This window comes from Ovis aries, chromosome 7 (genome assembly GCF_016772045.2).
Source record: "Ovis aries strain OAR_USU_Benz2616 breed Rambouillet chromosome 7, ARS-UI_Ramb_v3.0, whole genome shotgun sequence".
Lineage (NCBI taxonomy): Eukaryota > Metazoa > Chordata > Mammalia > Artiodactyla > Bovidae > Ovis > Ovis aries.
Genome location: NC_056060.1, coordinates 4,728,270 through 4,745,988, shown reverse-complemented (window position 1 = coordinate 4,745,988; position 17,719 = coordinate 4,728,270). Strand labels below are relative to the sequence as shown.

At 37.4% G+C, this 17,719-nt stretch overlaps 1 protein-coding gene across 3 annotated transcripts in view; it reads right to left on the bottom strand.

The window, feature by feature from the left end:
- AP3S1 (adaptor related protein complex 3 subunit sigma 1) overlaps nucleotides 1–17,719 on the bottom strand; it is a 71,263-nt gene that overhangs the window by 24,714 nt on the left and 28,830 nt on the right. For all 3 annotated transcript variants that reach the window (XM_042251976.2, XM_015096778.4, XM_042251977.2), the window contains exons 2-4: nucleotides 17,365–17,456; nucleotides 13,902–14,013; nucleotides 2,961–3,032 (exon numbers count right to left, since the gene is read on the bottom strand). In XM_042251976.2, the coding sequence (XP_042107910.1) occupies nucleotides 2,961–3,032; nucleotides 13,902–14,013; nucleotides 17,365–17,456 (276 nt within the window). The remainder of the gene's footprint in view (nucleotides 1–2,960; nucleotides 3,033–13,901; nucleotides 14,014–17,364; nucleotides 17,457–17,719) is intronic.

The window sequence follows — 17,719 nt, the reverse complement described above, 5'->3', positions numbered from 1 at the left end:
AAGACGAGCACTGTTTTAGATAGAGAGTATAGGGACAGAAAAAGACCCTGATGCTGGGAAAGACTGTAAACAAAAGGAGAAGGGGGCAGCAGAGGATGAGATGGTTGGATGGCATCACCGATTAAATGGACATGAGTCTGGGCAAATTTCGGGAGACAGTGGAGGACAGAGGAGCCTGGAGTGCTGTAGTTCATGGGGCTGCAAAGAGCTGGACATGACTTAGCAGCTGAACATCAACAACTAACAGGGACAAGAAATGTCTATTTGACTGGTCTGTAACTTCTGTTAAACTGAAGCTTTTTTCTCATTGCATTGAAGAAAAATTAAAACAAGATTTGAGGCCATAAAGAAGAGGCACTGCTAATTTTGGCAGGTTCCAAAACAGTGATATATGGTTGTGTGATATGAACAGGCTATGTACACTATATGTATGATCCTATAAAGACATATTTGCCTGTGTACTTAATTGTACCCCAAAATCTAGAAATACACATACTCTAAAATGCTAACACTAGTGCCAATTAAACAAGGAGGTGATTAGACCAAGGTAGTTCTAATACATTAACAGTCTGCATGAGCAAAGTGAAACCTAAGCCTGAAATGCCTCAAGGTTAAGAAATCAAAACCTAAGAACCACCAACATACACAGCCAACCTGGCTTTCCCAAATAATGTAACTGCTTAAGCAACAGCCAGGGCTTCCCTGATAGCCCAGTTGGTAAAGAACCTGCCTGCAATGCGGGAGACCTGGGTTCGATCCCTGGGTTGGAAAGACCCACTGGAGAAGGCAAAGGCTACCCACTCCAGTATTCTGGCCTGGAGAATTCCATATAGTCCATGGGGTCACAAAGAGTTGGATACAACTGAGCAACTTTCACTTTCATGCAATAGCCACTCACTTTCACTTTCAAGCAACTTTCACTTTTTCACTTTCATCAGATAATTCCCTTGCTTTGCTTCTGCTGCTTCTCTATAAACGTCTTTCATTTAGCTTGCATCAGTGGAGTACGCATAACCACTTCTGGTTTGGTGTTGACCAATCTGAATCCATTTTTATGCATATAAACTTAAAATGTTTAATGTGCCTCAATCTATCTTTTAATACTGGACAATCTCTGAAATTGAGATGGCTTCTATTTATTTTCTTATTTGTTTTTTCTGATTTTTCTAAAATGAATGTATATTAATGTAAAATAGAAGTTATAAAAACACATGTGTCATGTATGGAAGGTATATATATATGCTGAATTTAATTTTTCTATTAAGGAAAATTTTTCTATTACAAGTGCAACAACTTTACTCTTACTGCAACATTTTACAATAGAATCCTTGATTTTCTAAAAAAATTGCTACATGTAACATAAAAGCCAATGATCTTTGAGCAGTCATTTTAAAAATAGAACTTTAAACATTTTAGTGTCCGACTCTGTGCGGCCCCATAGACGGCAGCCCACCAGGCTCCACCGTCCCTGGGAGTCTCCAGGCAAGAACACTGGAGTGGGTTGCCAGTTCCTTCCCCAATGCATGAAAGTGAAAAGTGAAAGTGAAGTTGCTCAGTGGTGTCAGACTCTTAGCGACCCCATGCACTGCAGCCTACCAGGCTCCTCCATCCATGGGATTTTCCAGGCAAGAGTACTGGAGTGGGGTGCCATTGCCTTCTCTGTTAAACATTTTAACCATGTACCAAAACATACTTTAGAATACTGTGAACCCTAAGGCCTAAAAAAAACAGGTGTCTTTGTAAGTGCAAATAGTATAAGACAGATAATAGAAAAAAGCAATAGAAAACCAAAAAGAATTCTCTTAAAAATGTCAACCTTGACATTCTTTGCGCAAAATGAGTCAATATATGAAATTAAATCACTTAGTAGATGAGAAATGTGACCTAAAGGACTGGCTAATGGTAAATGTATTCTTCTGATGTTCACAAATAATAAAATGCATTCTTTTTGTTATGTTTTGATTGTGTTAGTATACATAACTAAATGCATTTGCCAAAACTTAGTAAAATGTATGCTTAAAGCTGCTGAATTTTATGTATGTGAATTACATTTCAATGAAGCTGACTTTTAAAAATCACAATTTTTTGTTAAAATTTTCATATTATTTCCCAACAATTTTACTCAATGATTTAGCCATTCAAAACAATGTTACATTTTATCAACTTAACAGAGAAAAAAATCCATGTATAGTAGAAGTGGAATCTCTCATAAATTCCCTATCCCCAATAGCCAGTAACACTGAAGAATTCCGTCATTCAGGCTACAGAATTCAGTAATTCTTCCTTGCCCTCACCTCCTTTCAACAGACCATCAAGTCCTATCAATTTTACCTTCTTTCATCTCAACTCCTCTGCCTTAGTTCATTTCTTCCTGGACTACTGCAGTACACTTCTAACTTATTTCCTTGTCTTTACTCTCCCACCTACCAATCCACCATCCTTAAAGCACAAAATTATTTTGTTTTGTCCTCCTCAAAAATGAACAAACAAAGCAACAACAATGCCAAAAAACACTTGTTTTAAGAAATTAAATTGGTTCAGAATGAAGTCCCAAATCCATGGCAGTAAAGGTACTTTAAAATTAGGTTTCATGATCAATATCAAATCTTCCCCTCACAAAACGCATGTATTTTATATCTCTGCCTGTAGAGTCATCCTCTCCTTTTCTGTCTGTGAAATATCTATGACCCCTTTAACCTTTTTTTATATATTAAAAAAAATCCAGTTTAAATGTAATTTCCTCCATTCCCATCTCATCCTCTAGATGTGAATTCCTCTAGGTCGGGGTGTGAAGCTTCTTCACTAAACACAGTATCTGGCTCATAGTAAACACAACTAACGAACCAAATAAAGGATTAGAAATAGCATTATTCACTAAATTTATTTTTACTTTGACAAATGCAAATTAACATTTTTCTAAGATAAAAAGCTTAGAAAATTTGATAACATAGAAGCTGTACCTTGTCTACATGGAAAATTAAATCCAGTTCACAGACGTTTTCAAAACACTTGTCTAATGTTTCCACAAATACCTAAAGAAAAGAAAAAAGGTTAAAAGCGTTTGAGAACTATACAAGGTCATTCAGATCTATTACCTACAAGGCGGACAATTTGTAACTGAGAACTAAAATGTCTAACTCCATATCACATTTCTCTTTTTTAAATTGAAAACTGTATTAAGTACCAAAGGAATAATTATAGACTACGCTTCTAAACTAATTTTCAATATGGTAACAACCAAAATAAACTTCTCTGAAAATTATTAAGAACCAGAAATTGTTAGCACCATTACTTACAAAAACTACTGACAAATACTCAAATCAGGCTCCCTTTCTTGACATGAGGAAAAGAGAAAGTGTGTCATAAGCGTCTGTCAAGCTGGACAGGCACGGTCCAGGTCTCAACCACATCTAACAGAGATAGCAGTTTTTAATTAGCAAACCAGGATAAAAGATCATTAAAATTCAAACTCACAGACAGAGCACAGGTTTTAGAATCAGACTGACCTGGACTCAAACTCTGGCTAGAATTTCCTGTATGACCTTGTATGGGAAAAGGGTAACCCAGTAAGCCTGGCTTGTTCAACCCTCCCCATTCCCCAAAATGGACTGCTTATGGACTAGTCTCTGACTAGTTCCTGGGAACCCAGCTCTGAGCCCTTGGAAGGTTCTGTCTGATAAGAGTGTTTCTGCATGCCTGAGAACCTGGGCCACACTGTACCAGCGTGACCAGACAGTTTATGCTGACAATGTCATTTACGATGAACACATTTTTTTCTCTCAGGTTCTGAAGCTTAAGCAGTTCAGTCACAGAGGTATCACCTGCCTATGTGACTGACCCCTAATAGAGTGCCTAACACTGCCCAAAACACATCTGCTAGCCAAAGCCACTACTATTTATCTGGTTGTTTAACATATATGATGATTACAAGTTAAAACAAAAATAGAAAATTCTAATTCTGCTAATAAACACTGATATAAAAGAAAGGAAATTATGTGGTTGCCAAAACTTTGGAAGTTAGGAAAAAAGTTGTCAATATTTAAACCAGAGTAATACCACCTATGAAAAATGTAAATACTTTTTTTTAAAGTGCCTTGCTGCAAAATATCATTATAACTACATGCTCTTAACTTAGGAAAAGAATTTTTAATATTTGAGGTGTTCAAATGCTAAGTTTAGTTGAAAACTTAAAAACCTGCTTCAAAAAACTCTTAACTTTCAAGTTAGCAAGAATTACTTATAATTAGAATCGAAAGCCCCAAGGCAGATACACACTACCAATCTGTTACATGGATAAGGTCAATACAAAACTAATAATCTACAAACTGAAATTAAGAAATTAAAAAAAAAACAAATTAATGGGCTTTGGGAACAGTCAAAAAATAACACAGTTGTTGCTGCATTGTATTTCACAAAGAGGAAGATAAAAAGTAAAAAACCAGAAGTGGCATGGTAAATGGCACCCTCTTGTATTTCATTTTTAATGATAAAAGTTTAAAAGTCAATTTCAAGGTAACTGTTATCTTCTAAGTAGCTACTCATTAATCTCTGGCCTTAGAAATTCAAAGGCTTGTGGGAGAAAAATTACTTTTAATTTACTAAGAATAATTTTTTAGGTTTTCCTGCATTTTAATACTTATATAGCGTTCTAAAAATAAATATAAACATAAAGATATTCAGAAAAAATGCCACATTCACGTAATAGTAAACTGAGTCTCCCTTACCAGTGCCCTTCTAACAACAAAACTTCCTTGGGTCTCCTCTCTCTTTAATTACAAACTTATATGCCTGGGTCTGTATTTCTTGGGCTCTAAAATCACAGCAGATGTTGACTGTAGCCATGAAATCAGAACACATCTGCTTCTTGGCAGGAAAGCTATGACAAACCTAGACAGTGTCCTGAAAGCAGAAGCGTTACTCTACAGACAAAGATCTGTATAGTCAAGGCTATGGTCTTCCCAGTAATCACAAACAATTTTAACAGCTGGACGGTAAAGACGACGGAGCGCCAAAAAAATGATGCTTTCAAACTATGGTTCCGGAGAAGACTCCTGAGAGTCCCATGGACAGCAAGGAGATCAAACCAGTCAATCTTAAGGGAAATCAACACTGAATATTCATTGGAAGGACTGATGCTAAAGCTGAAGCTCCAGTAATTTGGTCATCTGATGCAAACTGTTGACTCACTGGAAAAGTCTCTGATGCTAGGAAAGATTGAGGGCAGAAGGCGAAGAGGGTGTCAGAGGATGAGACGGCTGGATGGCATCACTGATGCTGTGGACATGAACTTGGGCAAATTTAGGAATATGGTAAGGGACAGAGAGGCCTGGCGTGCTGCAGTCCATGGGGTCGCAAAGAGTGGGACACGACTAGGTAACTGAACAGTAACAATAATGCCTGGGTCACAGGAATCTATCACAAGCTTAGTACCTAAGAGTACTTAGTAGGCTACCAAAATTACAGCTTAGCCTCTAACAATGAAAACTAGGGCAACTTATTTAACTCCAAGCCTCATTTGGGCATAATAATGGTACCTATGCCACAGAGTTGTTTTAATAATTAAAAGAATAAGTATAGAGGGCTTAGAACAGTATCTCACCAAAAAAAGTATTCAATATATGTTAGCAAGGATTAAAATATGATACACAGATGCAGAAATAAAAATGTGCACTAGATAAAATAAATGTCATGAAAATTTCCCTAAGCAATATCACTGATTTGGCAGGCCCTTCTTTAGACTATCTAGATAAAAATATAAAGAATTTCTGGGCTTACAGACTTCTACTAAATTTCAGGAGCAACCAATCCTACTGTTTCTAATCTATAATATTAAATAAAGTACATGAGTGTTAAACTGACATGTTATAAGACAAGAAATGCCTTAAACCCAAGAATAGAGGGCATAAGTTTAAAAATAGGCCGAGATCAAAAAAATAATAATTTTGTTTAGTCAGCAGCGAGATGTTCTAGAGAAACACTGGCTTAGCACAAATAAAGAATCAAAAAACATCAATAAAAATGTACTAACAAAGCGAGGGAAGACAGACTGAACTTAAAATCTGACCAATTACCTTTGAGGAACAACTATGAAAACAGTTGCACATAAGATCCAGACTATAGAAAGCGTGACGTTTAAAGCACATAAATAGCACTTGAGTCAGCATATGATTGGATTCTGGAGTGGACTTCCATTAAACCTGACCTAGACACTAACGTGCCAATGATTACAGATATGTTTTCTATCAGTAAAAATGAGACATTTATTGTGCATTTACCATGTAGCAGTTAATTGAAACAAATTAAATTCTTGACTTCAATATGAAAAAACTGAGTTGATGAAAGGGCTGTTTTCTGTATTCATGTCATAATGATTCTTTAAGAATTCTTAAAGAACTCAGTGATTCTTACTGTGTGATTAATTTCTATTTTTTAAAATAAAAATGAAAAAAATTTAAAGGCTAATGATGGTAATAGCACACAGCGGCAAAGAATCCACCTGCAATGCAGGAAATGGAGGATACAGAACGCAGGTTTGATCCTGGGTTGGGAAGATCTGCTGGAGGAGGAAATGGCAGCCCACTGCAGTGTTCCTGCCCTGGAGAGTCCCGTGGACAGAGGAACCTGGTGGGCTACAGCCCATGGGGTCGCAAAGAGTCGGACACAACTGGTATTTTTTAAAATATGTATTTACGTATTTACTTATGTGGCTGCGTCAGGACTTAGTTGTGGCCCATGGGCCTAGCTGTCTCGCAGTATGTGGGATCTTTTCAGTTCCCTGAAGTGAAGTGAAATGAAATTGCTCAGTCGTGTCTGACTCTTTGCGACCCCATGGACTGTAGCCTACCAGGCTCCCCTGTTCATGGGATTTTCCAGGCAATAGTACAGTATCAAATCGGTAACCCCTGCATTGGAAGGCAAATTCTTAACCACTGGACCACCAGGGAGGTCTCTACAATTGGTATTTTGAGCCCTGACTTAAAATAAAATGAATAAAAATCGTAGCTTTTCCTTACAGAATATCAACAAATAAATAGAAAAATCATGAAAAAAAATCACCATTTGGCAAACACCACAATAATTCAGGCAGGAATCATGAAAAGATGCTAAAAACTAATGACCAAATTATGATTCGAAAAAATATTATGTATATACTATCAAAATTATTCTCCATAAGATAATCCTAAGTACAAAGGGGCAAGAGGAGTTTCAGCAGGCAAACCTGGCAGGCACTTCATCACAAGTAACGGGACAGAATGGCATCATGCGCGTCCTGATATGCTGCACTTGAGAAGGACATAGCACTGCTTGCGATATTCAAGAACATATAGCCCAAATTCAACCGTAAAGAAACATCAAATCCAAACTGAGGAATCCTCTGTGAAACAACTGGCTAGCACGCTTCAAAGGATCAAGGCACAAAAGGCATGAGATGAACGGCAGACAACGGTGAAGAACTATTACGAGCTAACAGAGCAAAGGAGGCCTGGAGGACAGGAGAAGGAGCTCAATGCACGACCTCACCTGTGCACCCAACGAGAAAAGTCACGTTAATGGCACAGCTGGCAAATTCTGCATGCACTCTGCAGATGACAGTATTCTATAAGTGTAAATTTCCTGATTTTAATTACCTACTTGAAGTTATGGAACATGTTAAATTTGAAGAATCTGGTTGAAGATATGGTATTGAAAATTCTTTGTATTGTATTAATATTTATCACTCTTTTAAGTCTAAAATAATCTCAACCTGAAAACAATTTTTTTTTCAATTTTAAAGAAAAAAATTTTTGAAAAACCAAGTTGGAAAGGTACTCTTCTCCTGTATACCCAATCCCCCCTGAAATCTACTATTCTGTGCTGACAAATAAAGAAATCACATTATTTCAAGGAAAAATATTAACATAAGCTGAGTTTTTCTCTCTCAATCCTACTGTGAAGGGGAAAAAAAAAATTTTAACTTCTAGCTCTAAAATTCTGACTTTACATACTTGAGTTCTTCACCACTACAAAGTAATAACAATGTGTCTGCTACATTCCAGGCCTTGGGCTGACTACTTTATATACAGTATCTCTAATTCTTATCACAACGCTGGCAAGGCAGGTATGGATATTAGCATTTACAGACAAGAAAATTTGAGATGGATAAGACTAAGTAATTTACTCAAAGTTACAGAACTGTTAGATGGCATAACCAATACTTAAGTCCATACCATCAAACTCCAAACACCGACCTGACACTATAATGCGTCCCAGGGGACTGCTGAGAGGCCAATAAAACGTGTAGATTAGAATAGGGAAAGGGACAGTGAAGCCGCTCAGTCGTGTCCAGCTCTTTGCGACCCCATGGACTGTAGCCTATCACGCTCCTCTGTCCAAGGGCTTTTCCAGGCAAGGGTACTGGAGTGGGTTGCCATTTCCTTCTCCATAGACTAAGGAGCATCAACAAATTTGACACCTGGATTTATCATGAAGAAGCAGCAGGAAATAACTGAAAAGTGCATTACTTCAATTATTATATTGAAGTAATTTCAATATTTCAACAATGAAAATAAGATAGGAAAAAGATTTTAGGAATGCTGAATCACCCTATCAGTGTCAATTCAAACTGTTTACAGAACTACTTTTTGGTTTCCTACATACATAAAAAAACAAGTCTTAAATTTCTAATACTCTGGTAACACAGTCTGGTGGAACAAGTAGAATTTTCCTAAAATGATCCTGGGTGTGCCTGGATCACTGTGGAGTGCCCAGAAAAGATACAAATCGCGCCACAGCTCCCTCTTCCTCCAGCAGGAGGAACTGCACCAGAATTCATCGCTCTGGAACCAGGGGCTCATCCTTCTCAGTCCCCAGCAGGGAAGCCGCAACTTCCCACAGTTCTCGAGAGCTGGCCAGTTAGGTTCCCAGACAATTCTTAAGAACAGGTGGCACCTCCACATGTACAGCTCAAAGCTTAAGTAATGTATATGCCACCCGATGGAGAAGGAAATGGCAACCCACGCCAGTGTTCTTGCCTGGAGAACCCCAGAACGGGGGAGCCTGGTGGGCTTCCGTCTATGGGGTCACACAGAGTCGGACATGACTGAAGCGACTTAGCAGCAGCAGCAGCAGCATGGACTAGGATGCTTCCAGTGAAGCTGACCTTTGTAGTAAGAGAAAAACGATGTGGTGGAAGGTGTGAGCCCTCCGCTGGCACACTAGTCCATGTGTAGTGGTATCTACATCAGCACAGCTTCCTACCCGATAGTGCAAAGACCAGAGAATCTTCAGCTGAGTGTTCTTGGCTTATAAGTTTCTTCAGTTACGCCTAACCCTACCACATAACTCTATCACAAAGCAGAATTCCTCCTAAGACTTCATCTAAGACCATACAGGATAAAAAGAAGCCCAAATTCTTGTAAAAATGAAAAAGAAAAATAAGACTGCTTTACCCAACTCAGTCTGTGTATTAATGAATAATACTTTATACATTATCCTCATAAATACATGCTTTAACGATAATGTCAGCTAAAAAAATTGACTGCTATAAGCCAGTCATTTAGCAACAGGCTTCACGTACACTATATATTTTTTAATGCTTTCACCTATTGTATGAGCTATTGTTATTATTATTATTGCCCCCATTTTGCAGACAAGCAAAATCAGGGTTGAAAGTGAAAGTGAAGTCATGTCCTACTCTTTGCGACCCTGTAGACTGTAGCCCACCAGGCTTCTCCGCCCATGGGATTCTCCAGGCAAGAATACTGGAGTGGGTTGCCATTTCCTTCTCCAAGGGATCTTCCCAACCCAGGGACTGAACCCAGGTCTCCCACATTGCAGGCAGACGCTTTAACCTCTGAGCCACCAGGGAAGCCCCAGAGGTTAAATAACTTGCCCAAAGTACATGCAGGGCCTGAATGGTTTTAATCACTAGTACTCTTGCCTGGAAAATCCCATGGATGGAGGAGCCTGGTAGGCTGCAGTCCACGGGGTCGCGCAGAGGGTCGCACAGAGTCAGACACGACTGAAGCGACTTACCAGCAGCAGCAGTAGCAGCATGCTTTAATTGACTGATATTTCTAACAACTCATGAAGTCGATAGGTAGTATACTGAAATAGGCATACTTTACAACTGAAAAAAACTCAAGGTCTGTAAGCATTAAATGACTGGCTCACTATCATATTAAATGAACATTAATAGCAATAAGTAAAATAACTTCACAAAAGTCAGTGTAAGAGTCAGTACTACAGATCTGACAGATGCTATATATATATATATAAGAACTCTAGTTTATATACGTATTATAACACTAAGGTCAAAACATATCTTTCTAAATTTAGAGAAAAGTTTAGCAGTTTATTCTCCATTTCTTCCTAACTATAACTGAACAAGATTGACACTGCATAACTACTACATGCGACATCGTGTAGCAGAAAGCGGTTACAAAATTTGGAATTACTGAGTAAACTTTTATGCCTCCCTTATCAGCGTGGCATACTAAATTAATTGAGGACACTCTGCTTATAAATAACTCAAACAACCAACATGAATATTTAATCAAGTGCTATTCTCACTCTGTGTAAATATTTCAACACTTCCAATGAAGATATGCTACAACAGAAAGGACTTCAAAAAGGCTAGCTTACAACTCTGAAACTGGATTACACTGCAGTCCATTTCACACTAAAATAGCACACACAAGAAAGAAAAAAAGGCCACCTTTTCCCCCTGACTAACAAAGAATTAAAAGAAAATAAAAGCTGATTATTCAGCTTGGTGGCATGCTCGTATAAATCTCACATGGAAGGTATTAACAAGTCCTTCTTTCAGATCTTACATAAGATAAAAAGTCAAATCTGACACAACACACTGGTACCTTAGAAACACAAAATCTTTGCACAAAAGTACTAATATAAGTGCCCAATGACCATTTGAATTGTATTGTTTTTAACATTCAAAAAACCACAATGAAACATGTATTTAGTCATCACATACTGATGTTGATTAAGTTTTCTTGACCCATTCTCTAACAAAAATATAAAACCAAGAGGTTTTGATCTAAACTCTCTTGATTTATATAATTTTCCACTTTTACTTGTACTACACGTGCCTTTCTCAAAACTACAGGATGAACAAGGCCGGAAAATCAGTTCTAAATAAGCTCTGAAAAGCTGTTTGTTTCATGAGACAGAAGCAGACAATAAGCTACTCCCTTCCATTCTGTTCACTCAACCAATTTTTTTTTAATGACTAACTTGTGCATGCTGAACAGTATCACCCTGGCTGTTCTACTAAGAAAAGACAAAAGGGAGAAGATGGTGGGAGCAGGAAGACCAGTCAGAAAGCTACTGAAATAACCCAAGCAAGAGCTGACGGCGGCATGGACCCTGTGGAGGCAGTGCAGAGGGTACTAAGTGGATTCTGTATACTCAACAGAGTTTTTGCCAAAGAAGATGTGAGAGAGATCAAGAAACTAAAATGAAGCAACTAAGAGTAGGAGGATGCAAACCAGACAAGCAAGGTGTCCTAGAAGCCAAGTGAAGAAGATATTTCATGAAGAAGAGAGTGCTAAATAATCTTGACCAAGTAAAGGAAGGCTGAGAAGCACCTTTAGATTTAGCAATAGCGGAGCTGAAAAACCTGATTGGAAGGTATTCAAGAAAGAATGAGAGAAGGAAAATTTAAGACACTGCATATAGAAAATATTTTTAAAGTGTTTTGCTATAAAGAGAGGGAAAGAAATAAGGCAGTGGCTAGAGAAGGAGGGAGGGACAGGATTTTTAAGATGGAAGAACATATTAACACATTACAGACTAGTGGGAATAATCTAGAAGAGAAGAAAAAATGATGTAGAAGAGAGAAAATGCTAGAGCAATGAGGAGGAAGTAGACGAGTATATAAGTGGGGGAGCGGGCCTTAGCTAGGAACAAAGTTCACTCTTCTCTTACAGAAAGGACAGAGTGCAGGGAAGCAGATACAGAGTCTGTGGAAGTTCCCTTCTGGTTGCCTAACAAACTAGGGAAGCTACATGCTGGAGAAGTGCTAGGGGTTTGAGAAAGGAGGAGAATGTATCAGCCATTGTCTAGGAGTGTGGGAGAGTGAAATGACCGGGGAAATACAATATGATTACTGGGTGGCATTAAGGACTCCCTAAGGTTTGGGACCATGAATTAAAAGTGAGGCCAGCATGTATGGTTATCTTTTTTTACTCAGATGTGTGGGTACAGGCAAAAAGCTGAGTATATGCAAGCCTGTGAGTATCAGGATTGACCATGGAATTCAAGCTGGCCGAGGAAAGTAAGCTATCAGGAAGATCAGGGAAAGTGAGAAAAACATAGATTTAAAAGACAGAAGACCCCAAAGATCCACTGAAAAGACAAAAAACACAGGAAGAGAATACAGGATCCTAGAAATATCTGTTTTTCTAAAATTGCCATTTATTTATTAATAAACATTGAATAGTTTAGAATATATAACTATTGCTAGAAAACTGTCAATAAATATTTTTATCCTTAAAAAAAAAAAAAACCAAAGAAAAGAACTGAGGGTCCAAACAGGCTCAAAGAACCGTTGGAGTAATAGAAACTGTGATATGAAAAGGTAAGAGGCGGTAGCAGAGAGTGGAAACTGTGAGGGATCGAAGTCTGGATAAACACACGGTCTAGAAGTGAGTAGTGAAGTGGGATAATGGGCAAAATTCATTGGAGAAGAGGAATTTCAGTTTGAAGATACCAGTGTACTGAATGAATTACCCACATGAATGTGGAAATACCCAAGAATTATAACACAAGTAGTACCGGAGTGAATGTCATGGAACTAAGAACTAGTATCTGTTGGAGACAATTCTCCATGGGTCTTCCATTCCTCTACAACATCTGAACAGAGATACTAACTACCTTTATTGTGGATTAACTTTCCAAGCAAACTTGTATAGCCAACAGCCTTGGAAAATAGACAGCGTTTCCCTCCGAAGCAAAGGATACGTTTCCTTTGCTTGGAAGAGGTTCTCTTCCTCTAGGACATGGGCAGACATGCCTGGTGTCTGTTATGAAAAGACACCTTACTGAGTCACACTTTAGGAAGTGGGACTTGAGTAACCAGTGAAAGCAAATGCTGTCACTCTGGCTACTGCTTTTGCTGTTCGTAACAAAGTCCTTTGTTTCTACACCAGAAACACCACTCCCTGCCCTCCGTCTTTTGTTAGCATCCATTAAACCGTGGTAGTTTTTGCTTGCAGGTAGAATAAAATCTCAGACCACTGAAAGTTTTTGACAAAGTGTCCCATGCATAGGGAGTGGGAGTGAGAGGGTACTGCATGGGTAGAAAGCATGGGTAGAAAGTGGTACAGTTTGAGAACATGAGATAAAGTTTGGAAATGTTCCAGAAGAGAAAAAAGTCTAGAAAAAGTAATGAAAAGCAAAGAGAACACCCTTCAGGGTCAATGAAGTGAAGAAAGGAGGAGAGAAAGCTACTGTTTAAGAAGAAGGTGGCAGGTATTATCATCAGGGAAGCCAGATTTAACTGACAGCAAAAAGATGAAGGCAATATTAATAGAAGAGGCTGAAGGAACTTGCTGATAACTGACCCTGAGTTTACAGGGACATTAAGGGAGACTTGCCGGAGACAGGAAGGGGCAGGTTTGGGTTAGATCTGGATACATGTGGTAAAGGGCTTCCTCTGGTGACTTATGTGAACAGGAAAACGGGCACAGAGATGTTAGCTGTCGTCAGTTCCCACCAGATTAAACCAGTCTGTGTGTTTCTACATCCCTCACCCCTCTCTGCCCCACTCAGCATCTACTATGGGATACTTTATTTCTTACCAGACAAAACATCACTATAGAAAATTTAAGAACATAGAAGTTTTATAAAACAAAAATGCCAAAGTTGTTGTTTAAGACAGGAAGAGGCAAGGGTTAACTTACTTGAATTAGATCTAAAATGCCAAGTTCACTTTCTGAAGAATCCACACAGAAGACAAAATATAATGTTGCATAATGTCTATAAATCAGTTTGTTGTCAGATCCTCCGATTAATCTAAATGACAAAACAAAACAATTGGAATGTTATAGAAACAAACTGGAAAACATTTTCGTTAACTCAAGCAAACTGATGAATTTTTTTTAAACTTTCTATAAAATGAAAGGTAACAATGACACCACATTCAAGGGAACTAGGGGGCTGTTATCCTCAGAGAAGTCAAGTAGAAGATGCCAGTGCTTCATCTTAGCTCCTTCACTCAGTTATTTACTGAGCACTTGCCATGTGTCAGGCACTGAGCGCGGGTCAGAAGCAACGGACAAATAAGAAAAAGTGAACTACGTAGGTGGAAGGAACTACTTAGAGAACCAAAACAGGACAATGCCACACCGACAGATTTGCTACTTTCGATGGGGAGTTAAAAGAGTTGATGTTTCGGCTGACATTTACTGACAAGAAAAATTTCAAGATGAACATTTCAGATACAGGTAAACTAATAAAAAAGCAAATTCATCAAGAATGAAATATCTATGTTCAAGAAAGAAAAAGAAAGCTTCAATCAATGAAAGATATACATGATTAGGCCAGAGAAGTAGGCAGAAATGAGTCCACAGGGCATTTTTAAGTGCTTTCTAGATTTAATCCCATAGGTCACAGTAAGTTACATAGCTTGAGACTGATTATCAACTAGGAGAAAAAAAAAGAAGGACATTTCTTCTTCAGTTTTGGATAGACTTACTATCAAGTTCTTTTCCAAAAGCACATTGTGTTTTAGAGTAGAAGCACAAGAAAACTGAGCTAAGAGATACTCAAATCTTTTGCCAAATAGTTTTTTTTATGGATTGGAGTTTTAGCATTTTAAAAATATGTAATCATTATAAACACATTTTTCTAAATATAGTTTAGCTATTCCATAGTTAAGTTTACAAAAATCAAAGCTAAACACAATGAGAGCTAACTGAACATTCAAAGATGACCCAGGAAAATAACAACTATTTCTTTCCTTTGGGCTCACTTTGAGGCTTGTGGGGTCTCAGTTCCCCAGCTAGGGATCAAACCCATGCCCGCAGCACACGGACCTCCAGGGAAGTCCCTATTTCTTACTCAGTAAAAGTAATACTAAATTCACAAGTTTGCAGAAACAACTTCCTTAAGTATACACTCATTAATTATTTTACATCCTTTAATACCAAAAATGAAAATTATCTTGGACAAGAATGAAAACTCCTACTATCTAGACAAGATATGCAATGTAAAAATATGTACAAGTACTTCAAAGGTTCCCTGTGTATTTACTATGCACTGTCCTTGCACCTGACCCTTGAAAGGGACAAAGAGAGCACAGAGAGCAGGCCTCCTCCTGAATCTGCAGTGTAGTCATTTATCTTACATTTCTGTCTGGCTCTGCTGTAAAAGAAGACCGAATATTTTAAAACTATAAGTTTTAAAATGGCAATTAAAATTTTTGAAAGAAAATAAAAATATTGATATAAACACACTTTATTATAATTTCATCTTTAAGCTATACAGTACAATACTGATTCAAATTCTTGTATAGAATGTAACACACAATATAAAAAGCACAGAATTCTAGAAATCCTTAGTCCAAATATCTCATTTAACGTAAGAGGCGAAAACTGAGGTACAAAGAATTTTAGTGACCTAACCAGGAAAAGCAGCTTGTTAGCAACAACACTAGTATTAAATCAGATGTGCAGCCCCATTTCGGATGCAGTACTTGCTTTCTACTTTTTATAAGGCTGAAAAGAATAATCACAAATTCAAACCATATTTTCTGGATCACACAGTGCCCTGGTTAGCTCAATCAACTTCTTGCACATGCACCACAGGCAGTACACTGTGCTGGGTGATAAACTTCCTACGAGATTAGAAGATCAGGAGACTGGAAGAGAGGGAAATGATGGTACTGGCAAACACAAGTCAACTACAGAAGTTTAAGCAACATAAGTGAACTACAATTAAAATACGAAAACAGAAAGCAGGTTCATCTATCAACTATGGAATTGGAGGCCTTGAGTTAACAGCAAAATTTACAAATCATATGTGTATTTGCAAATTTAAGTGCAACATGATATAACCTTTTAAGAAACGCAAGAAACTTTCTACATGATAAAAAGTAATTTATGGTCAGGTATGAATGAATTCTCTATTATGAAAACTATTCTTTATAATATACATCATCTACCTTAAAAATACAGAAAAGTGTAGGTTTCTCTGACTAATTTCCAATTATTCACAGTGAAGTTCAGTTAAAGTTGAGTTTTTTGAATTGTCAGTGAGAAAATATCCTGGTAAGAAATTAAAGATATAAGCATGGAAGGGAACATCTATGAAACCATTTGAGAACAAACTGTTTTCATGACACCCATTAATTTAAATTTATAACAGCTGGGAAACTAATTATATGCAATTTTTATTTATTCATTTTAAAAACAGAAAAGTCTGTTATCTGAATTTAAACTTATTTTATCTAGACACATACATATATAATATCTGAAAAGTAGACTTCAGAATTGTTCATAATATAAAATAAAAGATGCTATCTAAATTTTTACGAAAGCAGGTTCATTCACCCTAAGGAGTACTCTGTAGTCATTAAAAAGAATAAGATTGCTCTAAATGGGTTTATATGCAAAGCTTTTAAAAATGTAAGTACAAACAAGCAACAGGATAAGCAAAACACATGTGTGATCCCATAAGTATGTTCTATTTTAATGTGCTGTGTTTAGTCGCTCAGTAGTGTCCAACTCTTTGTGACCCCATGGATTGTAGCCTGTCAGGCTCCTCTGTCCATGGGATTTTCCAAGCAAGAATACTGGAGTGGGTTGCCATTCCCTCCTCCAGGGGATCTTCCCAGCCCAGAGATTGAACCCAGGTCACTCACATTGCAGATGGATTCTTTACCATCTGAGCCACCAGGGAAGCCGAAGAATACTAGAGTGGGTAGCCTATCCCTTCTCCAGGAGATCTTCCCAGCAATTCAGCCGGGGTCTCCTGCATTGAAGGTGGATTCTTTACCAGCTGAACTACTGGGGAAGCCTTACATTCTTATATGTTAGTGCAAAACTAATTTTCTAGAAGGATACACAAGAAACTAGGAAGAAGGACTAAAGTTGGAGGAGGGAGACTTGGTTTATGTTTTATATTTCTGTTTGAATTTTTGCCATATGAACATATTATCTTTATATAAAATGCCTTTATAAAAATTTTAAAAGAAAAAGATTAAGTATCTTAAAAATTATTTAAGTTAGATTTATAGCTAATATGAGGCAATTAATTCCCCGATCCAATTGATCAAATTAGGAAATTTTACAATAAAACAATTAAACAGTGATACTCTACTCATACAGTCAAAGATTAGAAATGTCCATGAAATGTTTTACTTACAATCCTCCTTCTAGGAAATTACAAACATTTTCATCTCTCTTAGATACCAAATGGAATGTCTCCCTGATGATTTGCTGTTGTGTATCTTCACTCTGAGAAAGAATAATTCATATATGTTAGAATCCAATTTTTAGGTTTAACAGTTTTATAAAAATTTGAAAATAAAAGACAGTAATCTGTCTTGGAAATTCATCTAAGAGAATAGTCCTTGGAGAACTAACCTATTATATCTTAATAGAAACAAACCCCAACATTTCAAAATTTTTTTTAAAAAAAGCAAAAGCATAATAAAAAAAGCAGCACTTAATATTTTCCAGTGTAATAAAATTTATTTCTCAGCTTTAAAAACCAACAA